The 23230-nt window shown below is 42.8% G+C and overlaps 1 protein-coding gene across 5 annotated transcripts in view; it reads right to left on the bottom strand.

Moving 5' to 3' along the window:
• Positions 1-23230, bottom strand: part of sdk2a (sidekick cell adhesion molecule 2a) — a 160963-nt gene that overhangs the window by 33178 nt on the left and 104555 nt on the right. For all 5 annotated transcript variants that reach the window (XM_053851942.1, XM_053851941.1, XM_053851944.1 and 2 more), the window contains exons 6-23: positions 21689-21800; positions 21141-21331; positions 20180-20263; positions 19864-20058; positions 19412-19528; positions 19089-19256; positions 16847-16949; positions 15040-15216; positions 14668-14804; positions 12706-12853; positions 9967-10107; positions 9483-9664; positions 4248-4363; positions 2666-2861; positions 2467-2565; positions 2178-2369; positions 766-887; positions 592-701 (exon numbers count right to left, since the gene is read on the bottom strand). In XM_053851942.1, the coding sequence (XP_053707917.1) occupies positions 592-701; positions 766-887; positions 2178-2369; positions 2467-2565; positions 2666-2861; positions 4248-4363; positions 9483-9664; positions 9967-10107; positions 12706-12853; positions 14668-14804; positions 15040-15216; positions 16847-16949; positions 19089-19256; positions 19412-19528; positions 19864-20058; positions 20180-20263; positions 21141-21331; positions 21689-21800 (2590 nt within the window). The remainder of the gene's footprint in view (positions 1-591; positions 702-765; positions 888-2177; positions 2370-2466; positions 2566-2665; positions 2862-4247; positions 4364-9482; positions 9665-9966; positions 10108-12705; positions 12854-14667; positions 14805-15039; positions 15217-16846; positions 16950-19088; positions 19257-19411; positions 19529-19863; positions 20059-20179; positions 20264-21140; positions 21332-21688; positions 21801-23230) is intronic.

The raw sequence follows: 23230 nt of genomic DNA, 5'->3' as shown, positions 1-23230 counted from the left end.
TCATGCCCTCCTTCACCACCTCCATCAATCTCCTCTTTGGCCTTCCTCTCCACCTTCTGCCTGGCAGTTCCAACCTCAACATCTTCTTCTTCTCCTCTTTCTCCTCCTTCTTCTCCTTCTCCTCCTTCTTCTTCTTCTCCTCCACCTTCTTCTGGGCCACAGTGGATCATCTTCCTCCATCTCACTCTGTCCTCTGCTTCCTCTTCTCTCAAACCTACAGTCCTCCTTTACCACCTCCATAAATCTCCCCCTTGGTCTTCCTCTCCACCTTCTGCCTGGCAGTTCCAACCTCAACATCTTCCTCTCTGACTTGGTCTCCTAAACACCTGACATGTGCTGTCCCTCTGATCTACTGCTTCCTGATCCTATCCATGCTGCTCACTCCCAGAAAGAACCTCAGCATCTTCATCTCTGCTACCTCCAGCTCTGCCTCCTGTCTTTTCCTCAGTGCCACTGTTTCCAAACTTGAAAAATGCCGAATGTAAAGTCATTATTCCAGTGTCAATGGACACACTGGTGATATTTATGATGTAAATATGATGAATCGCAGGAGGACCGGTGGGTTAATGGAGTTTGGGAGAGTGTGCTCACCTGTAAAAAGTGTAGGGATTCAGGTCCAGAACCTCGATTGATCTCACGTCTGGTTCATTAGCCAGCTGATGAACCGTCAGCCACTCTTCATTTTCACCTATTATACCGATCTGCAGGTCACAAAGACGACATCAGCACTTCATGGAAAAGCAAGGAGACGTCGCACACTGGTACCTGAGCTTCCACCAGCCACCGGGAAATGGAAGTCTTGCCGTCGTAACCAGGTTTGAACTGCAGATTAACCGAGCGCGGGCCGATGTTGGAGATGGCTAAATTGGTCGGTGGACCCGGCAGCTCTGCGAAAGACGTACGCACCACAATGATTAGACGGACATGAAGGAGATGGCGTCTGAATATGGAAGGAGCCGAGGAGAAATGTGATGAGTCAGACGCAGTTCAGCGACCAGCCGTGAGACTGAGGGCGCAGCGCTGCAGCCCAAACATGACCCAAATAGAGAGAAATGGATTTAATGAGGTTCAAGGAGGCCGAGTTGCCAGCGAGGCTCTGTAGAGCTCCGGTCTTGAAAGAACTGATTCGGATAATGACCCCAGAGATGAGGCTTGTGATAATTATAGTTGTGTTTTTTTTTTTTTCCTCCACTACTTCCCTGTCTCGGCTGAGAAATGTTCAACTTCGCTTGTGGACAGGAGCCTTTCATCATCTTCACCAAACGTTTCAGAACCGTTCAATATTTTAGTTTCAAAATTCCACATTGTACAAAGCTATTCACTGCTACAAATGAGGTTATGTCTTAGTACAACATCTGCGACTTTTTCTTTCAAAGTCAGAGACCGTGACTCTATTTTCATACAGATTTTCAAACTTTATTCAGGCTTCCAGAGGCGACACACTGTAGGGCAACACGAGTAGAAAACTCTGGCACGTTTAAAGACTGTGGGAGGAAACCTGAGTGCTTAGAGAAATCCCACACATGCATTTGAAGAACACACTCTTTGCTTCAAGGCTGTAGAAAAAAATCCCTCTGCGCTGCCAAATACTGCAAACTTGTTTTCAAAATTCATATTTTTAAATTATTATTTTTATTATTTTTAATTTGGAAAGATGGTTTGGATTATCCATCATTAGAAATGGAGTTCAACATTTGTAAAACAAGTCTTTCATAATCTGAATTTAAAATAAGAATTTATTACTAGTACTGCATCCAATAGCCGACCAAATATATATATATATATATATATATATATATACACACACAATATTTCATTAATTCAGATCTACATTATACTTTAGTGTTCTCTTTACTTTTTTGAGCAGTATAAATATATATATATATATATATTTATATATATATATATATACACACATTGCAACATTTTTATCTTTATTTTCATCGCTCATGTCAACATTAATTTTTGTAGTCATGAAACTTTTATATGTATTGACGCGATACTTCAGTACTATGTAATACCGTTATAACGCAGCGAGTAATAACTCATGTTATTACATAATACTGAAGTATCAGGTAATTTTCATGATTTTCGTCTATATTTTTTCAATGGCAGCTCTGCATGGCTGTACATGTCAAACACAAAGGTAAAGAAAACCAGCCCATACTGAGCCTCACCTGGTGGGACCCCGGAGGAGATGGTGGAGGACGAGAGTTGACCCTGGCCTTTCGATGTCATGGCCGCCACCTGTATGGTGTAAGTTGTGAGCGCGGTGAGCCCCGTCACCTTGTACTCCTGGGTCAAGTTGGGCAAATAATGGGTCACCCGAGTATTGGTCCTGTTAAATTCCTCCCATGAAATACGGTAGCCTGAGAGAGGTGACACGTTCCAAATAGCCCAGTGTTACACGTCGCTCCCAGTTAATGCAACCAGGAGTAATGCTCGCATCAGCTGTAAAAAAATCACCTGTCAGAAGACCGTTTTTCTCCTGCGGCTCCTTCCAGCTGACTTTCAGCGAGGTGTCCAAGATGTCAGTGAAACTGAGGTGTCCCACCGCACCGGGGGCTGTAAAAGTGATAAACAAGGCGCGGCGAGCGGGCAGAACAATAAAGTGACATGTAATTACCCAGAGATACGACATCATATCCTGGACGGAGACACTTACTGTCCTCATGGGTGCGTAAACGCTGGGGCGGGCTGCGCGGCCCGTCTCCGGGGGTGGTGAAGCACAACACCGACGTGTAGTAGTCGGTGAACTTTTTCAGGCCGGAGATGTAGCCCACGTGAACGCTGTCCTGGAAGTTGGGCCGCACCATGACGGTGGTGACTTCACTTGCATGAGTGGGCTCCCACGCCAGCAGCTGAAAGCCAGGAGACAACACGATGAAACCTCAAGTTACATCGCATCATGAGAAGCCCCTATATTTCCCTGGCCAATTACATTTGCCGTAAAAGTCGATTAAGGTGAGACTGCTGGAAAATCAAAGTAAGTGTGGACCGTGCACAGCATTAACACAACTCAACACACAGGTCACTTCACTGGAGCGTAAATAATGATTTAAACCTGACAATATCACACTCTTCTCTGGCAAAACTATGATGTCATTAAAGGGAAACACCTGTTTATTTATGTATTTATCATTTATACATGAGAATTGAAAAGTTCAGATATATATATATATATATATATAATTTTTTTTTTTTGCACTTTTATTTATTGTTTTCTTTTTCATCCTTCAAATATGCCATCACAAAATTTTCATCTTTATTTTCATCCCTCACATGTCGGCATTTATTTTTGGAGTCATGGAACGTTCATATGTAATGACGCGATACTTGACATGAGAGTTTCATGAAATTCATCTATATCTTTTAATGGCAGCTCCACATGGCTGTACATGTCAATCACAAAGGAAAAGAGAACCAACCGCTCTTTTCAGTGTTCATAATGGTAGTTGGAATATTAACAACATAATTGTAATTTTAGATCAAAGGTGGTCAAAGTAAGGCCCGGGGACCACATGCGGCCCTTCTGTTTATGGTGCCCTCTTCAGCTAAACTACTTAATATATTGTACATATTTTATCATTTATTATTTCTCAAGCAGTCATACTTTTTTAATTTTAATTATTAAATTGTTAATAGTTAAAAAAATATTTTTTATTTTTATTTTTTGCCATCTTTATTTGCTAGTTACATTGTATATTTCCAATGGATGTTGCCCGACTTGAGTGTATTTGTGTCCCACAAAAAGATGAATTATTTTTCAATAATTTATATCATAATGTTTTGCCCATAGTTTCATTTAAAAAGGTTCATTATTTAGAGAATCACACAATAAACTGTGTATAAAATGTATAATTACATCGCATATTTTTAGCATATAATGTCCCATTAAACATTTCTATTTTATAATACTGAACTCAAATCTATGTGATTTTTTACATCCATTTTTTCCAGTACTGTGTTTAAGCTTGACAGCAAAACTAGACTCAGCACATCATGTGACCCTTCAGGGAATGGAATTGCTTTCAAGTAACATTGCTATCTATAACTAGAATCTATGTGAGGCGTCACAGCAGTGTCGAGAAGTTTGGACCTCTGTGGATGAATCAGGCAAAACTTTCCAAGTAGAGCATGAAGGACAACACAATCCGTAGGTAATAGAATGACTTTCTGAAAGGACGACAGCCGCTCCGTCACTTCTGACAACTAGAGGGCACCGTTTTTCAGCCCGAGCTTCTCACCTTGTACCCCTGGTTGATGCCATTGATGAACTGGGGGCTGGGGGCGCTCCATGTGTAGCGCACTGTGGTGGAGTTGACAGGTTCAGCTTTCACATTTCCAGGCGGCACTGTTGGTACTGACGCAGAGGCAAGGGAGACGGAGGGATTAATAAAGACGAAAGAGAAGAATAAGGGAACAGAAGCAGAGCCACGAGACATTCCAGTCCTTCCTCTAGTTCAGGTCTGTGAGACGCCGGGCTTTTTAATCGTATCTCCGTTCAGCAGCGTGGAAGGAACGTGCCAATCAAACGGGGTGTGAGAGAAGTAGCCTGGGGCAACTTCCAGGTGAACCCCATAACAGCGTCTTTGAGCCGCTTTCTGCTTCAGCGCTTGAAAACAAAGGAGAAGTCAGACATGAATGAGAAAGGCTCGTGGAGTTTTCTTTCATTACGTTTCAATTGCTCCACTAAGGTGACTGACAGAGCCAAGGTGCTTCGAATGTTATTAATAAAATCCAATCTGAACTTAGAGCAGATCTGGGGAGATGATACATTCATTTATGATTGTATTAACTAGCAGCTCGCAATTTGCCGCCGCGATGTTTCATCAAGGAAATTATACAAAATTTCCCACTGATAATTACAAAATGAAGTTGCCTTTCCAACACAGCGTGTTGCTCTGAATAGCCTGCTGAAGAAAGAAATGAGTGGAGAGGGGTGAAGGTCGACTATTAAAATGCATCAAAAGAAACTACATCGGGCGGATCGATCAAATTGCTCACGGCCGCCGAGATGCTGCCTTCAAACTATTTGGAAGAGAAAAGTGAACATTAAAAAAAAACCCCCAATTTTCTAATGAATACTCCTGGGAACGTAGACTGTATAACAAACTGTGCAGGGGATTTGGGAAGGATATTGTAAAGCGTGACCCACTAAATCTAAACGCACGCAAAGGGGAAAACAGAAGCTGGAAATTCCGCAGGAAACTGAATGTTAATAGCCGGCTTAACATTTTTATAGCGATCTCCATCATGCGATCCACATTACATCTGTTAAATATCAAAGCTTGGAACCGTCACCAGCCTGGAATCACTGGGTGTTTCCCGACAGGCAGCTGAACTGATCACACCCCCCAGTGGCCAAGTGGCAATCTGCTGCCTCCACTGCTGTTGCCACTTCAACCAGAGCCATCTGGGTGTTTCTGCTTCAGTATCCATGGTGTTGTCGATGGATCTGTCTAGTTGTAGCCAGCTATGTTCTGAGGCTGAGGCTCACAGCGCTGTAACTTTCCACAGGTGTGCACCTGGTACTCCACCTATTCCTCCGCTTGTTCCCTAGCTACCAGTCATTGGTCATCACAAGTATCCAGGCTAGTTGCTCAACAAACCCTCCCTTGATATTTGGAACAATGCAATGATGCAAAAACTTGAATCAGATCAGCTCAGTCGCCAGAAAACGTTCAAGCACATCTTGCCGACGGAAGCGGCTTTTAGCGCCATTTAGATGAACGTGAAAGTTCATTCCAAGATCAGATTTTAAGCGCCAAATAAAACCAGTGTTCTAACCGTTTTATTCAAGTTCTACTGCATCCTGTACCGCTCACTGAGTGCTCCCTTTTTCAGTTTCAGTTTTTGCAGATAGTTCTTTGTCGGTAGCTGTATCAAGTAGCTTGACAAACAACTGTACTCCGCCATCTTTCTGACTGGGAATCCCCTTGAGAGAGCCTGAGCTGCAATGCCTCATTCATCCACAAGGAGGAGCAGCGATACATTTTGCCCCATAGAGATTTCAATACTGCTACCTCCGTGTTTTACCTGTCCTAGATCGCTTACCAAACAGAACCCACATTGTTTTGACGGACATGAGGTGAAAAACAACGCTGTTTACAGTGGTGATGGTTTGATGAAGGTTTCATGAAACACGCCGTGATTTTCAGAGGCTACCAGATGGCACCACTTGCTGAAAAATGTTCGGATTTGTCCAACAAATACAATGAAACCTCACATCATTTCTTAACCAAGAGCGCCATTGGGTGGCCTCAGAAAGATTAGGACACTGCAATACTGTTTCATGACTCCTCACCTAGTCATCACTACTGTACAGTATATAACCATGACTCACTAGAAGACAACCAGTGAAAGCTAGAGTGGTCTAAATTCCTTTTATATAAATTGTTACTCTCCTGTGGGCCACAGAAATAGTCTCGCTGGGCCAGATTCGGCCCCTGAGGCCTGGAGTTTAACACCAGTGTTTTATATAAACAGATCACACATCCCAAAGGGGCATTCATTTCACTCGCCATCACTCCATGTATGAGCGACAAATGCCAAGTCTCAAGACTGGAGACAACAAAAGCTGGGAGTAACAGAGAGGAAGCCAGAGAGAAGAGCAGTGGGTACGGATGTTCTGCCACAGTGCTTAATACTATAGTGAGGATGGATGTCAAACCAACCAAAATTATCCATCCACGCATGGTATCGACTATGAAACGCTCCACCTCACTGACTTGCACCGCATAACTTGGTAATTAGTACATAAAAAGTGACCTTTCATCTTGCACTTATAAAAAGTGTTGTCGTAATAAAACCCACAAGTGAAGGGTCTCATGAAAACCTTCATTCACATCAAGTGTCTCTGAATCAAAGAGCTACTCACAGATGCCACCGTCCTCGTAAACGCGCATCATGGACGAAGCGAAAGCCATTAACACTACAGGCCTGTGACTTTCACAGTCTAAATATATTGACTCGCGCGGGGGAACAAGCTACAAAAGGTGTTGGGATCACAGAGCGTGACAGAAGTGTGTAGCGGCGTGTCACCCGGCGGAAACGTTTCTAATGTGCGTTCTAATTATTTCCATAAGCACGTTCAATAAGAAATGAAGTCAAGCAAGTCGGCTTCATCGGGAAACATCAAAAGCCGTGTCACAAGTCAGAACCAGCGTCATCGCAGGGTAATTTATACGCACACCCAATTAAATATATCATCCGCCCAAGTCTCCAGGTGCTTAATATGTTTCCCCCTCTGAAGTGCCGGCGCTGCGCGTATTCAGCGGGATTCTTCCTGAGAGGCAGGGATTCAGAAAGCCAAAGATAAAAGCAGCAAATTCATTGATTGAGACAAAAAAAAAAAAAAAATGGAGGGAGACAAATACGAGTCAGTCAAAGCAGCCTCTGCTTTTGCAAGCAGTTCCCACATGCCAAGTGCTGTACAGTGGCAGCGTGAGAAATTAACAGCATCAAACCTGACAGAAAGAGATAAGCAGCGCTGACAGGCATGTGGCACTTAAAGGACCTTGTCTTCACTTCCGTTTAAAAACCTGCCTGCTCTTTATTACTGACTGAAATAGTGCGGTGTTTAGGTTATGTGGGGCATTTTATTGACATCACACTCAGTGCGTGCTAAACTCTTGGATGCTGAGGCTTCATGAAACAGTGTCCTCATTTTCAGAGCCCACTACATGACACTCTTTGCTCTACAATCTTTGGATCATGAAACAGTGTCCTCATTTTCAGAGCCCACTAGATGGCACTCTCTGCTCTAAAATTGTTGTTTTTGAGCAACCAATTCAGAGAAAACTCACATCATTTTTAAACCAAGAGCTGCATCTCCTGGGCTGTGAAAATGAGGACACTGTTTCATGAAGCCTCATCTGCCCGTCACTAAATTTGAACAACCATTTCAGAGAAACCTAGCTTCATTTTTTTCAAGCAAGAGCACCACATTCTGAGCTCTGAAAATGAGGACAGTGTCTCACGAAGCCTCAGAAGCCCATCGCTAGTTCAGTGTGGTTGAGCAAAACTACATGAGCAAATGCAGAAAGTGAATGAATCTCTGAATGAAGTCTTGCCACATGAGCACAATAACACATTAGCAACTGCAAGTAAGCTGAATAAAGATGGAATTTCTACCCAAATAATTTCTCTTGCATTTACCCAAAATCGATTCATATTTTTACCTCACCCTCTGTACATTTTAGTACACACAATTCTTTGTTGGATGGTACCGTGGCAGAGCTCCAAATTTAAGATGCAACAATTTATTAAAGGAGAAGTCTGCAGTAATCAATTCATAAACAAAGTATTGATTCATAGCTCTGTCTTGCATCGTGGACATAATATTGGACATAAATAATGGACTATTCTCAATAATAACAATAACTTATACAGGAGTTTTAACTTGGAAAGAGAAGCAGAAGGAAAAGAAACTTGAGTGGAAGTCTGCAGCCTCCATGATATCAGGCACAGTGGCAAATAAATGGAGAGAGCAGACAAGTAGTGATGGGTCAATGAGGCTTCATGAAACAGTGTCCTCATTTTCAGAGCTCAGTAGGTGGCGATCTTGGTTTAAAAATTATGTAAGATTCCATTTAAATGAGGGTTCAAATCCAAAGATTTTACAGCAGACAGTGACAACTAGAGGGCACTGTTTCATGAAGCTTCATAAGCCCATCACTAGAAACAGGACACATTATTTCCAGTTCAATCCTGCCATTAAAAGAGTAGTATTTTTAGAAGACTAGTATTTTTCAGGAACCTTTGAGGTTCGGAATTCCACAATCTGTATTTGTCTTTTTAGTATGATAACAAAGTGAACCCTCATTCCACAGGTTCGCCTGGCACTTAATCCCTTCTTGGTTGGTGACATATCAGAAGGCTTTGGAAGTGGCTGTATGACACATTGTCAGCCATCACAGAGTGTGTGACATTCTCTCTGGCAGATAATAAAGACCTCCCAGCAGGTAGGATCCAGTTTGTCTGTGCATCGATCGCATTGCTTATTGCACCTCTAGGATTTAGCAAATATAACTGGTTCAGCTCTTGACATGTTCATAACATCAGTGTTGTGTTGTCTGTACACTGATCCAGCACCTGAGTAAAGTTAAGTTCCGGCTGAGTAAAGTTAAGTTCCCTCAGTGATGAAGCACCTGGAGAAAAGCAAGAAGGCGTCCGATGATGGAGAAAATCGGACTTTACAAAACTTGCCGGTTTGGAATGTAGTCCTCACCGAACGCCGCATCCCTTCTTAGTATTCCTATCCATCCCATAACAAATACCAATATGACATTTAAATGTGACTAAATGTCATATTTAATGCTTGTCTCTTCTCACTGGTGCACTGAGAACTGTATTAAACTAAAATCAAAGCAACTTTTTATGTTACCAATTGAAGGCGTTTTTGGGAGGCTTAACTTGACAGGAATACTCAGACACAAACTGAGCGAAGTGGACTCCAGGAAGGCTTAGGATTTTCTCACCTCCTTGCAGTGTCCACTCCGTCACCTTGCGGCTGTAGACACCCCTGCCCGCGCCGTTATACGCCGCCACTTCAATCTCATAGTTTGTCCAGATGATGAGGTCCTCGAGGATCAAACTTGTTTGGTCAGGGTTGGTGATGTTTTTCATTTGACAGTCCACTGGAAGCCCAGAGAGACAGTACCTGGCAGCGGAAGAAATAATCAATAGACAGAAAAGAACTGCACAAAGCAGCTCGGAAACATATGAGACCGTGAATTCTGCTGGGGAGGGAATGGAAGAGAGCAACCGTGTTATAAAACACAGATGAAGAGGGAGGGTTAGTATTTAATTGGTACCAAGTATTCTATTGCAGCGGGGGGTGAGAATGAAGTGAAATGGAGGGGAAGCGATGGAGCTGACATAACAGTTATTATCACATCTGAACGACCCAGACGGGCAGCTATCCCTGGAAGGAAATGAGGAAGGCGATCGTGATCTTCAGACCTGATGATGTAGCCCTGGAGTGGGCCGTTCTGATGGCTCTCCGGAGGCTGCTGCCATTGGATCATGATGGACTGGTTGGTGCGACCGCTTGCGATCACTGTCTGAGGCGGGGCGCTGGGCGGCTCTTCGGGGAGCGTAAGTCTGCCATGGTTAGGTGAGAAAAAGAGTGAAGTCATGCATTAACCATGATCCATTTCTGCATGTTTCCATTTGATTTCATCATAAATCATACCAGCCTGCATTTTGTATTCTTTTTTTTTTTTTTTTTCATAATGGTACGAAGCCAGTGCGAGTGTAGTTTGATCCAAAACAGTATAGCACTGTCCGCAGAGAGAGATCTCGCTGTCATGGATCAAAGAGACCTTGGTGAAAATGGGCCGGCACAATGAGGAGACAGGCCAAGTGGAAGAGAGATATAAAGGAACAAGAAAGTGGGATGCAGGCAGACTTCTCCCTTAAGTCAATTTAAGATGACATCTTGATTTCTTCCCAGTACACTGGAGCGCCGCTTCGGAGGAGATAAAGCAGAGTCTTTAGGATCAAAGAGGTGTGCCAGAGAGAAGCCTGAGAAAAGCCCCGTGCTCTCACTGATGTGCAGTCACCCTCCTGCGGCGCGCTCTTGTCTGGGCACACTCACTCAGGAGCGCTGCTGTTGGTGCCGGCTATAAAAGGTGTGCGGTGGATGGTGTGGCGTTTCAGTGCGAGGGCGGATCTGGGCTGCAGGAGTGGAGTGGAAAATGGACTGTGCTGACGTGCGTGGACAAGGTCGGCTACGAGAGCAGAGCGGAATTCTGAAGAGATAAAGAGGATGTCTCTGCCGAGAAGCATTTGCCTGCTAGTCAAGAGAATTTGGGTTTTTCCGAGCTTTTTTTTTTTTTTAACAGGGGAGAAAAACACAAAGCCGGAGGTCACTGCTCCCATCAAGTCTTACCGACTTCCAATTTTAGCTCAATCACCTCTTTAGAAAAAGGTTTGGTCTTACAATCATCTTGCAGTGGACTTACAGGAAAGGAAGGGTTTTCTTAAGAAGATACCGTAGAACACCTGAATGATGCATGAAAGCCCATTTAAACTCCCTTTACGTTTGAAAATGCTTTTCAAACAATGTGACAAGATTATGACAAGAACAAATTCCGAAACAAAGATGGCGACTGTGGAAGAAGTATTAATAATGTAGCTCTTGCACAAAACTTGGTTGGTGAGGGTGTTAAATATATCGCGACTGGAGGACGGAAACTTTACGCCATTGTTCTACGTTTATTAGAGCTACATATCGGGTAGTAACAGCAACACTGCCTCCACGGTTTCAGGTAATACTGATCCATTTTGTCTGTATCGGTAAGCTTTGTGGAAACGTGCAGAAATACTGACAAAATGAAGACAGAAGACGCATCCGTACGTAACGTTGAGCATTTAATGGGCATTTAATCCTGATCACCTCCCGCTTATCTAGAGCACCATGTTGGTGAACTTTGTAAACAATCCTGAATTCCACAGGCAGCGGTCCAGGCTCAGTCTGGGACATGGTCCAACATGGCAGCTTGCCGGACTAAAAACACGAAGGGTACAAAATAGAAGTCTGGTCGCCCGGTGTCATACTAAATTCTACAAAGCAGTGACGCCATAATGCATGTGTTTGGAAAATGATCCTGGCTTTTACCTACAAAAATACAGCAGGCGTAGTGAACAAAAACACTCAAATCATTCCGTAGTCAAGACCAAGTCAAGGATTGACTTTGAATCACACTCTGCGGGTCAGGGAAGGTGTCGGGGATTTCTCTTGTCTCTGAATGGTATCAGGTTGGAGGAATCCTAGATCTTGATTGTGGGTAAAAAGCACAGTATCCTCCAGGTCAACTGCAGTTCCTGAAGGATTCACAGGCATTACTGAGTCACCAGCAAAGTCAAGAGCAGAATCCCAGGCTTGTCGAATGGAATCAAATTTTCCCGTCAAGCAACAAGGTCTCACTCACTAGCTTCTTCAAAAAACTCAATTAAAACAAGCTCCTTTCTGAGTCACTACTGGATGCTGTAGTAGTAGTTTCATTGGAGGGTAAATACTACCACGACTTACGACCGGGATCTGTTCCGAACAACCGGTCGCAAGTCGGATTGGACGTAAATCGAATGCCATTCAAAATAGCCGATGCCAGGGTTATAGGTGCTACTGTAGTGGTAGATGGCTGTGTGAGAGTGAGATGCTGGGATACTGTGCTGCTGTAACTGTTGTACGTGTTGCCAGACATTGAAGAAAAAAAAAAAAAAGCATCTGCCGGCCATGGTCGTAAGTACAGGTGGACGCAAGTCGAGCAGGTCGTAAGTCGGATGTTCAGTGTATAGGAGAGGTAATGTAAGGAAACTCACCGCCTTGTCTATGGAAACACACTTGTAGTTCTTTTTGTATCATTGAAATTCAAGCAAATGGAATACGAATGGACTGGTCACACCAAACTCATCCTCACCCCTGCTCCCCCCCCAAAAAATCCCTTCATTTTTCACTAAAATCTTCACACTATTCATCGAGTTTTGACACGTTCTCGTCCGGGTTAATCCTGCATTCAAACAGCAGCTTTGATTTTCTTATGAGTCAGATAAGTAAAGTAACGTTTTCCTCACGGGATCCTCATGCGAGTCGCCGATAATGTGTTCCCCCCGGGCAGCGTGGCGTCTCACGAAGTCCTGGCTTCCATTGCCGGTCAAATTTAAATATTTATTAGAAGAGCCGTGCGCGGCACCCACCGGTCAGTCTCTTTGCTGAACTGTCCTCTTCCAACATCGTTGACAGCACAAAGGCGGAACTGATAGGAGCGTGCCGGGATGAGGCCACTGACGGTTACGCCCGTGGATTCGGGTTCAATGTTCGCCAGCAGCACCGTCCACGGAGCGTCTAATGAAGACACACACAGATGAATGAACACGAAATGTCATTTGCATTCTTCAAACGTAATCACTTCATCGCAATTTAAATTCCGCGTTTATTGTTTCGCTATCGACCGCTTCTTTCATTTTCACTGGCAATATTGCAACAACAAGTCATTTATTTTGCAAACAAGGTCCCAAATATCCCATTGAAATACAATTATCTAAAAAGTAGATGCGGGCACTGATTCACTTTTCTTTCATGACTTGTCATCTTGTCACGTCGCACAAGCCGCACTCCGTATCTGAGCGAAGGCACGTCTGCTCAAGTCATACTTTGTAGTTGAAGTATTTTATTGCTGTCTGCAGCGTAAGCACGTAAACAAGTGCGTTTGAACACATATTCCTTTTGAAAGATGAGGAAGTCGAATTTGAAGGTGAGGATTTTGTTGACAGAGTTTAAGACCATTGCTCTTTCATGTAGTGCTTGTATCAAGGCAGCCATATTCCTAAACGTTGACAGACCAGAACTCCATCAATACAAACATTTCAAATATTGTTTTGATGCAAAGCTGCTCTCTGTGAAAGAGAGTTAAAGAAGCACATTAGAGGTTGTGTGACTGTATCTACACTACAACAGATAAAAACAACACAACAACATTCTAACTGGCTGGTTTGGTGACACAAGTTTGAGTATTTTAATAAAAAAAATAAACAATTTTAGACTGTACAATTGTGCCAAGGATTAATTGGGATGCTGTCCAGGGTGTCCATCAACTCTTACCCATGGTATTTGAGAGAAACTTATGCTCTTCAAGGGACTTCAAATAATGAATGTGGAAGTAACTGACTGAAGTCAACACTCAGCACTAACACCACATGATGTTCCCACTCTGAGCTCCTCCCGATCTAAGCTTCTCTCCTCTTCTTCAGCCCACCTTAAAAACTAGCGACTTCCTCACAAGGTAATCGCTGTGCTCGCACTTCGGGAATCAAGTGGAGAGAAGAACAGAGACTGATGACTTTGTAGCTGCGGCCACTGAGTCCAATCTGTTGACGCTGCAGAGCGCACTCTACTGTTGCTGACTTGGAGACTTGGCTCGTTGTCGGCCTGACTGCTGGTGTGAGGGGCGCGACATTAACACCTAAAAAAGTCAGCTCTTTGAGTTTATAACTATAACATCAGTGAGGCAGCTGACTGGTTTCTCTTTGCCATTGCTAATCCATGCAAATGAAGACACTTATTCTTATAAGTCAGATCATTCTCATAAAACTAGTGGTGGGACTTAAACAAGTTAATTACAACTATTAATGACAACAAAAAACACGTTAAAATTTTAATTTAATTTTACAGTTTGACAAGTCCAGACAACAGGGAACCTTTGTCAGTGCAGGAGTTCCTGGTCCACTGATCCCACTGATGCACAAGATACGTGGCAGCTAGGATGAGAACAACAACAACACACATGGAGGAATCCCTGAACAAAAGCAAACAAAAGCTGTTTGCTTTTGTTCAGGGATGTTTTTCGCTGCACAATGTTCCAGAGTTTCCACTACTCTGAATGAACTTGAAATTCTTATAACATTGAAATTCTTATACAAATATTTTCAAGACATTAAAAGAGCTCTAGTTTAAATAAGGTGATATAAAAACTTGAATATAGCCACCATCCTGATTTATTGTCAAACTGATGCAAAATAAACAATATTTTGTTGTTTAAATGCATGGATGGCTCCATCATTTGGTTCAATAATATACCAACTTCATTCCAATTGAAAAATGAAATTAAAGCTGCGGTGGAATCCCACCCTTCATTAAGCACATTTTTATAAATCACTCACTGTTCTCCGACACCTCCATGATGTAGCGGATCAGCGGGCTGTTTCCATCGAAGGCCTGGGCCCACGTCAGGTTAATGGCCCTTTTCTCTGCGGCGCTCAAGAGAGCCACAGGGTTCTCAGGGGCATGAGGAAGCTGCCTGCACGCGCACAATTGCAGACACCAAGTTAAGAAGTCAAACTGAATCAGTTACAAGTGAGAGGTTCCAGAAGGAGGCATTGGCAATATGATAATAGGTGATGGATTCAAGGGGATGGTCCCGATAAAGCACGACGGTGGCGCAAACATCCATCCATCATGTCGCAGTCAGGGACAAGTAACAGCAAAACAAAAGATTTGGACAGGAAGATAAGGCACCAGACAAATATCCAGACCTGACTCGTAAGTGGGCGCTGCGGGAGTCGTTGCCACCCACGGAGGTCACCCTGCAGGTGTATGTCCCGATATCGCCGGACCAGGTCTGGGAGATGTGCAGGGTCCCGTCGGGATCCTGCCTGAGGCGCGGTGACGCGTTCACGTCTATCAGGGAGCCGCTCTTCTCCCACACGTGCCTGCAGGCGCGGACAGGGTTACAGGTGAAAAACATGGTGTATCTACCGGGCCGCTGACAGCAAATCCATCGCCGCTGTGCGCGGCAAAGGTGCTGACATAGATGAAACATCCTGTGAAGGTAATCTGAAAACCATCACTCTGTGCCACACATGCTGCCTGTCACAGACCCAAGTGCACAACCGGACCCAGACTCCCAACATGTAGACGCTGCGTGATGAATTACGACTAGCTCTCCAGCTAATCTTCTCAGTGTTGCGTTTAATTAAAGGCGCTGTCTGAAGTTATTACTCTGTTTACATATTCAACTGTTTACCCCAAGATCTGATCAATGCTGCGGGGCCACAGGTGACAGACACTCTAAGCAGCAGGCTCCATGGACGCTCCCCTCTGAGGCAGATGTACGAACACAGGCGCCATAATGCTCACGACAGATCCAGGCACGAGGCAAAGCTGCAGTCTAATTCCTCAATCTGACTCCAAACAGCTTCCAAATCTTCCCTCAGGATCTTATCTGGGGGCGAATAAATATAACGGGGTCTTACGCACAGCTTCTGAACTTCATTAGGAACAGCGTTAATTCCATGCGTACGTTCTATACCAGGGGAGAGGGATTAGCTGTGGTACGAGCACTGGAAAAACAGGGCAGTTTGTTGGAGGCATTTTGAAATATCACAGGTTAAAAGTGGAAACTTCATTGGCAGAACAGGAATTAGAATATGTAAGACAAAGGTGAATAAAAAATAACAAAATATAAAATTTAAAAAAAGATAATATTGGAATGAAGATAAAAAAAACAAACACGAGGAAAAATAGATTTTTATCAAGAAAATTGAAAATATCATTCCTTGAAAAACACAGAAGATAACCAATATGAGATGCGATAATAAATTCAACCAAAAACGGATTATGAATAAAATAAAATAAAATAAAATGATGCATAAATAAATAAAATAAAATTTTCATAATTTTCGGTTTTCAGATATTTTGTGGCAAAAAAGAGAAATGAAATGCAGTATATAAAAATAGTATATAAAGCAATATATATATATAAAAGTATATAACAAATAATAACAAGAAAAAAAATCAACAATCAAGATAATAAATGTCATAATAATATGACATTTTTTGCAATAAAAAATAAAATTACTTTACTATCAGTAAACAAACTATAATTATTATGAAAAGCACTTAAAAATGCGTAAAATTAAAAGTAGCTTAATGCGAAATTACTACAACTAAGCAAATAAAATAACGTGAGCTGTCATAAAATAATCATTATGATGAAAAAAAAAATAGGTGAGAGATTAATAGGTCTATAAATAAGGAAAATAATAATAAAAAAATAAGTTGGCACAACCAATGAATAATATATGTAGTATAAAAATGGGATACAAAGAACAAAAAAATAAAGAGGATTTAGCAATAATAATAATAATAATAACAATAATAATACGATGATAAAATGTCCTTAAAGAAAGCCAGCTATATTTGTATGGGAAAAACATGACGGTGATTGTAAATGCCTGACTTGACTGACATGACAAAGAATGACAGCCAACGTTAGATAAACAACCAAATGTGCGAAGAGAAAAATTCCAAGAAGCCAGTTCATATGAGCGTGACTTTTACCTGATGGTGACGCTGGGGTCGTGAGTCACGCCGCATGTCATGACCGCCTTAGTCCCTTTGATGACGCTCTGGTCTTGTGGCGGCTTGGTGATGCGTGTGCGAGCTGTGGGACACACACACACACACGTATATGCAGGTTTCACTTGTTTGAGCGGCAGACTGAACTCCTGGACTTGTTCCTCTCTGCTTTCACTCAGTGTCTTTGGGAAGCAGGCTGAATCATGCAGTGTTTCAGACGGGCGGAGTTTTGGGCAAGTAAACAACTCATGCATTTTAAAGAGGATGCCTCTTTATTTATGTCTTGGTTTTTGGTTGAGCAGCTTGTGTTTTCCTCACATACAGGACGAGGAGGGGATTTAATTAGGGGTGTAAGAAATACTTCTGACAGGTCAATTAACAACCGATGTCAGCCATCTTGAAGTATTCCTTTCTCCACTTTTGAGGCGGATGATCTGTAAATAGCCTTTGCTTTACATTTGAAGAGAGTAAACAAGTCCTCTCTGAAAGGTTGTCGTGAGTAATGAGGACAAGTGGAGTCCAATCCTTGCACTCCCAAAATGGGAGTCTGGCATCTTCAGCGCAGCCGAGTTTTGGGTGCGTTCAACTACAGAACCATTGTTTTCATCAGCCCAAGTGACTGGATGTAAAAATCTGCCGAGTTCTGGATCTCGCTGCTACCTCCTGTTGCCCCATGGACCCCATTTAAAATGCTAAAAACACAGTGAATTATCTAGTATGATCCATGTCCTGACATTTAATCATCTTGAATATGAGACCATTGAATAAAAACTAAAACTAATATTAGCCTTATAAACATTTTCAATTTGTTTTATTTACAAAAATACTTGTAACTACACACTTATTACTGACATATATATATATATATATATATATATATATATATATATATGTATATCTCTATACATACATACATTCTTAAAAAATGTTTCATTATTTATATAAGTAAGTAAATAAATTCCTATTAAAAAACTACAACAATTTTGGCTAGTTTGGTCGCAAAAATATAAATACAAAATAAAAAATAAAAAAAATAAATCAGCATTTTGTCGTGAACTGTCTCATTATTGGAGATTTCTTTAAATACCTACCAGCTTTGGCTGTCATTTTCTGATATTTAAATGCAAGATCTGACCTGTGCATCATCCGACCTTGGGATATTATTTGACAGCATCTATCTGGGGTCAATAGACAGTGTCGCAAAAAAATAAAAATACACATCATTTGTGTGTTAGAAATACATTTTGCGTTGACTGATGTCAACACAAAATGTCTGGCTAAAAAATAAAAATAAATTAAAAAAATGCAAAATCTGAAAAATTGATAAATATGTAAACAGTGGTACCTCGGTTCTCGACCACAATCCGTTCCAGACGACCGTTCGAGAAGTGATTTGTTCGAAATCTGAATCGATTTGTTCCCATTACAATGAATGGAAAAAGAAATAATGCGTTCCAAGCCTTAAACTAGTCTTTTGTAGGAGTGAATGTAGAGTGTCTGCTGCAGGTGCGCTGTTCCTCTATGTGTGTGGCCGCTGCATGTGGGAGGGGTTGCCGAGTGAGTGACGTCTCTCCAGAAGTGAAGAGGTGCCCGGTGCGTGTCCAGCTCTGAATGTGCGCTTCTGTGCAGTTTGGCTGTGACAAAGTCATAAACCAAGTCACGCTCTGTCCCAGACTCGCCTCATCCCTGTCCCAGCTCCAGCCCACAACAGGACATCAAACCCTGGAGTGAGCTCTCCAGCCTCGGAGGTGTGGAGAGCGAGCACCTCCCCTGTGACACTCTACCACGGTCCAGTGCGGAGACAGGAAAGGTTTTACACCTCATATGAAGAAAAAACAGTCAGTAAATGTAGCTAACGGGACACGTCTGCATACAGAGGCTGCGCTATACACAATAACAAAGCGCCTCGTGGGTCAGCTGATCGGTCCGTGCACCTTATGGTTTTCCGGCTTTTGTTGGGGGCCTTCGAGTTCTGGATTTTCATTCGAAATCCGAGGCCAAAAAATCTCAAAATTTTTGTTCGAACTCCGATTTGTTCAAAAGGGAAAAATATCATTAATTTCCGATTCTCTACCTGAACGTTTCCATGATATATGATCTGCCTTTATTTAAATGCGACTCATGTGTTTCAGTGCAATGTCTGAGTGAAGTCCGAACAGTGAAGCAGTGGGATGAATAATTGAAGAAAAGGAAGCAGGAAGTGATTGACAGTGGAGCAGCTTACCCCAGACGACCAGGTCGGCCGAGGCCTCGTCGATGCCGCGGGAGTTGCTGGCCATGCACGTGTAGGTGCCGGCGTCAGACAGGTGGGAGGGGCTGATCAGCAGGCTGCCGGACTCCAGCAGGGTGAATCTGGGCTGCTGGACAGAACCGCTGGCCAGAACACGCTCACCTGCGGGGCGCCCATGATGGATGGTCAGGATAATCGGCGCGGAGAGCGGCACGGCAGATGTAAAAAAAAAAAAAAGTTGCCTCTTTGGAAAGTTGTAAACTGACAAGCAGAAAAAGCGGTGCGGCATAATAACCCGGCGCTGTGGGCCCACGCACCTTTCTGCCAGGTGATGGCTGGCCTGGGGGCTCCTGAGGTCTCGCAGTGAAGGATGACTGACATGCCGTCAATTACTGCGCTGTCAGTGGGGCCGGCGGTGATATTAGGAGCGATACCTGCGCGAGGAGAGGTCAGCCACACACACACACAGCAGATCAGAGAGGACACAGGTGATAATGACAGACATAAACAGACTCCTCCCTAATAAAGCAGCTGGCAGCTGAGCGCTTAATAGACCTGACAAAGGAGAGGGAGGGGGCAGCTGTCAGGTCTCATTCACCGGGACACCGCTCAGACACTGACACAGCGCCTCCATCCCTCTTGTTTGTCTCACTCAAAAATAGCCAATGAGCGCCCGAGCGGCCAAGGTGGCAAACAGATGGAGCGACTCGGAGAAGGGAAGGATTAGAACAGAGGAGCGGATTAAAGAAAAGAGAGAGGCGGAATTTACTGGTAACAGCCAGGTAGGTGTTTGTCTGGATCTCTCCGGCGAGATTTCGGGCAAAGCACTGGAACATCCCGGTGTCGTCTGGCAGGAGACCGTTGATCTGGAGGCTGCCTCCCACCAAAACTTTGTAGCGGGGGATTTTCACCGGGCTGATGGGCACCGCGTCTTTATACCACACGATGTCTGGCTGCGGCGTTCCTGCAGAGAGGGCAGAGATTTTCTTTGGCCCTCATGTCACTTTGAGCCCTGTTTTTGAGTGGTTTCTTCTTTATTTCATGGATTCCTTCACACAAAGGAGAGAAAAACAATAGGCACTGACCTCGTGCCTGACAGGGGATGTCCACCACCTTCTCCATCTCTGCAGTGATGTGACTTGGTGGCTCTTTTACAAACACGGGATGCTCTGTTTCAAGGTGGAGGAGAAGTGCACACATTAGAATCAGGCCCAGCCAAAATGTCTCATCTGTTTATCCCTCAGTCTCCGGCTGAACATGCAAACACACGTACGCATAACAGCATAGTGCACACTTAAGATGACTTCTGAGCGATAATAGTTTATTAAAGACTTTTGACAATTTTAAACTTAATATTTAATTAAATATTTACACATTTTCAATAAGTTAAATTCACAAATATAATTTGAACTATAGTGTTAATCAAGTTATATTTTATTTATATTTTTAAAAGTGAAAAAAAAATATTTCTTCAGGTTTCTTCAGTTTTTTAAAATAAATATTTTGAAATAAACATTTAAAAAAAAAGGTTCATTTCTAAATATTTATTTAGTTTGAATTGTAAAAAAAAAAGAAAGAAATGTAGTAAAATTTATATATTTAATTAATAATAACAATTTTTATATACATATGATTCTTGAAAAAAAAAAAATATATATATAAGAAGAAATCCTAAGTTATGACTTACTGGTGATGGTGGAACCTGATGGTTTGTTCATGTAAAAACATATAAAAATATATGTATTTTTTTTATTCCATAAATCAAAATTAAGCAGTTTTATTTATTTATTTTCTTTTCTTAAGTTAATGATTTAAGTAACTTACATTATGTTTTTTCACATTTTGCGTTCAAAAATTGAGACCATAAATAATTGAATGTTAAACTGTTTTTCAAAATGTATAAATGTATAATAAATATTGAGTGATATTTTATTTAAATTTGTAAAAAAAAAAAAAAAAAAAAAATTTTTTTTTTTGAACTACTTTCTAATCAGCACTGTTGGTATTTTAATTTGAATTTCTTGTCATTTTCTGTGGCTTTATTACCCAGGACATGAAGGAAGGCGCCCGCGGTGACCGAGGGGACGCTGCTGCTGCGCAGCGACGCCTCACACTCATAGTAACCACTGTCGCTGACTGCTGGCAAGCTGATCACCAATCTGCGGCCGAAATCCCGGATTCCCGTGTTGACAACAACTCCATCTTTCCTCCATGTGATACTCATTTTCACGAGCGGCCTGAGAAAGAAAGAGATGAAAAGGAAGCGGGAGAGGCAGAAGTTAGGGAGAGTGGCTTTTAATACAGATTCTGATTCTGTTTCAAGGTTACAAGGCAGCGAAGGAGCAATGGGATACATCTGTCATTCTGATTAGGCCTTTGAATGGAAGATAATAGTCAGAATTCAAAAGTGAGACGGCGTGAGACGGGGAGCGGAGTGAAGCCTGGAATCAAAAAGGAGAACAGCGATAAAGTACAAAATGGAAGATGTACAAACCAATCTTCTGCCGTGTTCAAACAAAAGATATTCGGATTCATTTAAATCACAAAATAGCAGAGAGGAGAGGGGAGTGGGTGAGAGCGAGTCCTTTACGTACCTCGCGTTGGCGACACACTCCATCACGGCCTCGTTTCTGCCCACAGTTACACTGGTGTTTTTCGGTGAAACGATAATCGATGGGGCGACGGGGTCTGCGGGTCCTCCGACGTCTGAAACAGATGAAAGGACAACATCAAAGACAACACAAGTTGAGATCTCAAACCCTAAAATTCCACTGGAAAACTGGGACCTCAACATGGGAGAGCGCGGCCTGGCAGTCCTCACACTCCTCTGCCTTCTGTGGAGCAACCCTTTCACATAACCCCAATCCAGCCCATCATAATCCCAGAGCACCCCTCTCATAGGACCCTCACATCCTGATCAGATGTTCTCCTTGGTGAGCAATGGCGTTCCCACTTCTGTCTTGTGGTAGGCAAATGTTGGCTTATGAAGCTTCATGAAACAGTGTCCTCTTTTTCACTATTTCAATGAAACCTAGCATCATATTGAAACCAAGAGCGGCACCTACTGAGCTCTGACGATGAGGGTAGTGTTTCATGAAGCCTCATACCAGAGCCCTCATGTCGGTATGGCACTTGGTGGGCGTACTGAACCTCACAATTCTTCTCCTCTACACTAGCATGCGTCATTGACACTCCCTCTCTGTCACCGGTACCATATGCCCGACCACCAGTTCCACTTGAGACACAGATACAGGTCCTCAAAATACTCTTCACATGGCATCAACTATTTCTTTCTTTTGCCCTTTCAACCCTCTCATCATCTGTTCTCTCAGGTCTACAGCCGGTGGAGTGCGAGCGGCTGCATATGTGCCACCATCCTCAGGTGGCTCCCTGCTATTATCCCACTATTAACATCCCTGTCTTTGCTTTAGATCCCTTTCCTCCCGCACACAGCATTTACAGGCCTCGCTGTTATCCAAGGTGTTAGAAGCCATTATGTAGCATAATTGAGACAAACACAAAAGGCGATTAAATGCAGCACCATCACTCACAGGTTTCACTGAGCCTCCAGCCAACCATCGATTCACTGCCCTCAATCAGTGATCTCTCCCTGAATCTGATCTCATTTTCTCCCACCTCCCCCGAGATCCAGTACGGCCCCAGCGCCGCTATGTGTTGGAGTGATTGAGTGCGTCTGCGGTGAGTTGCGTTGAAGGTAATTGTGCACACGTGCGCCTGCCATTGTGTGTCCAGGTTCATTAGAGAAGTTTAGTGCCGCGCTGCCGCCGGTTAATAAGGAGCATCAATAACCTCCAAATGCTTTTGTGTTGCTTTGTGGCACACAAAAAGGCAGGTGCGAAACTGGATTACTGTCATATCTGAGAAAAACATTTGCTCTTTGTGTAGACAAAATGAAAATATGAGTGAGACATCTACTGCTGAAATGAATTTACAATATCTTAAAGCCTCCGTTTTATTCTTGAAAGATGATAGGTCTTTACGGTTTCCATTAAAATAAACACTATTATGTGAATATTTCATGGCTGCATGCCTCAAGTCTTCCTCCAAAAAGGGATGAGACAAACCATAAATAATTGCAATTTCAATGTTTTCTCTGGAGTTTCGGCCGAAATGAG

The sequence above is a fragment of the Synchiropus splendidus genome, chromosome 19 (assembly GCF_027744825.2).
Source record: "Synchiropus splendidus isolate RoL2022-P1 chromosome 19, RoL_Sspl_1.0, whole genome shotgun sequence".
Classification (NCBI taxonomy): domain Eukaryota; kingdom Metazoa; phylum Chordata; class Actinopteri; order Syngnathiformes; family Callionymidae; genus Synchiropus; species Synchiropus splendidus.
Note: the sequence above shows the minus strand (reverse complement) of the source record. Positions and strands in the feature narration are given on the sequence as shown.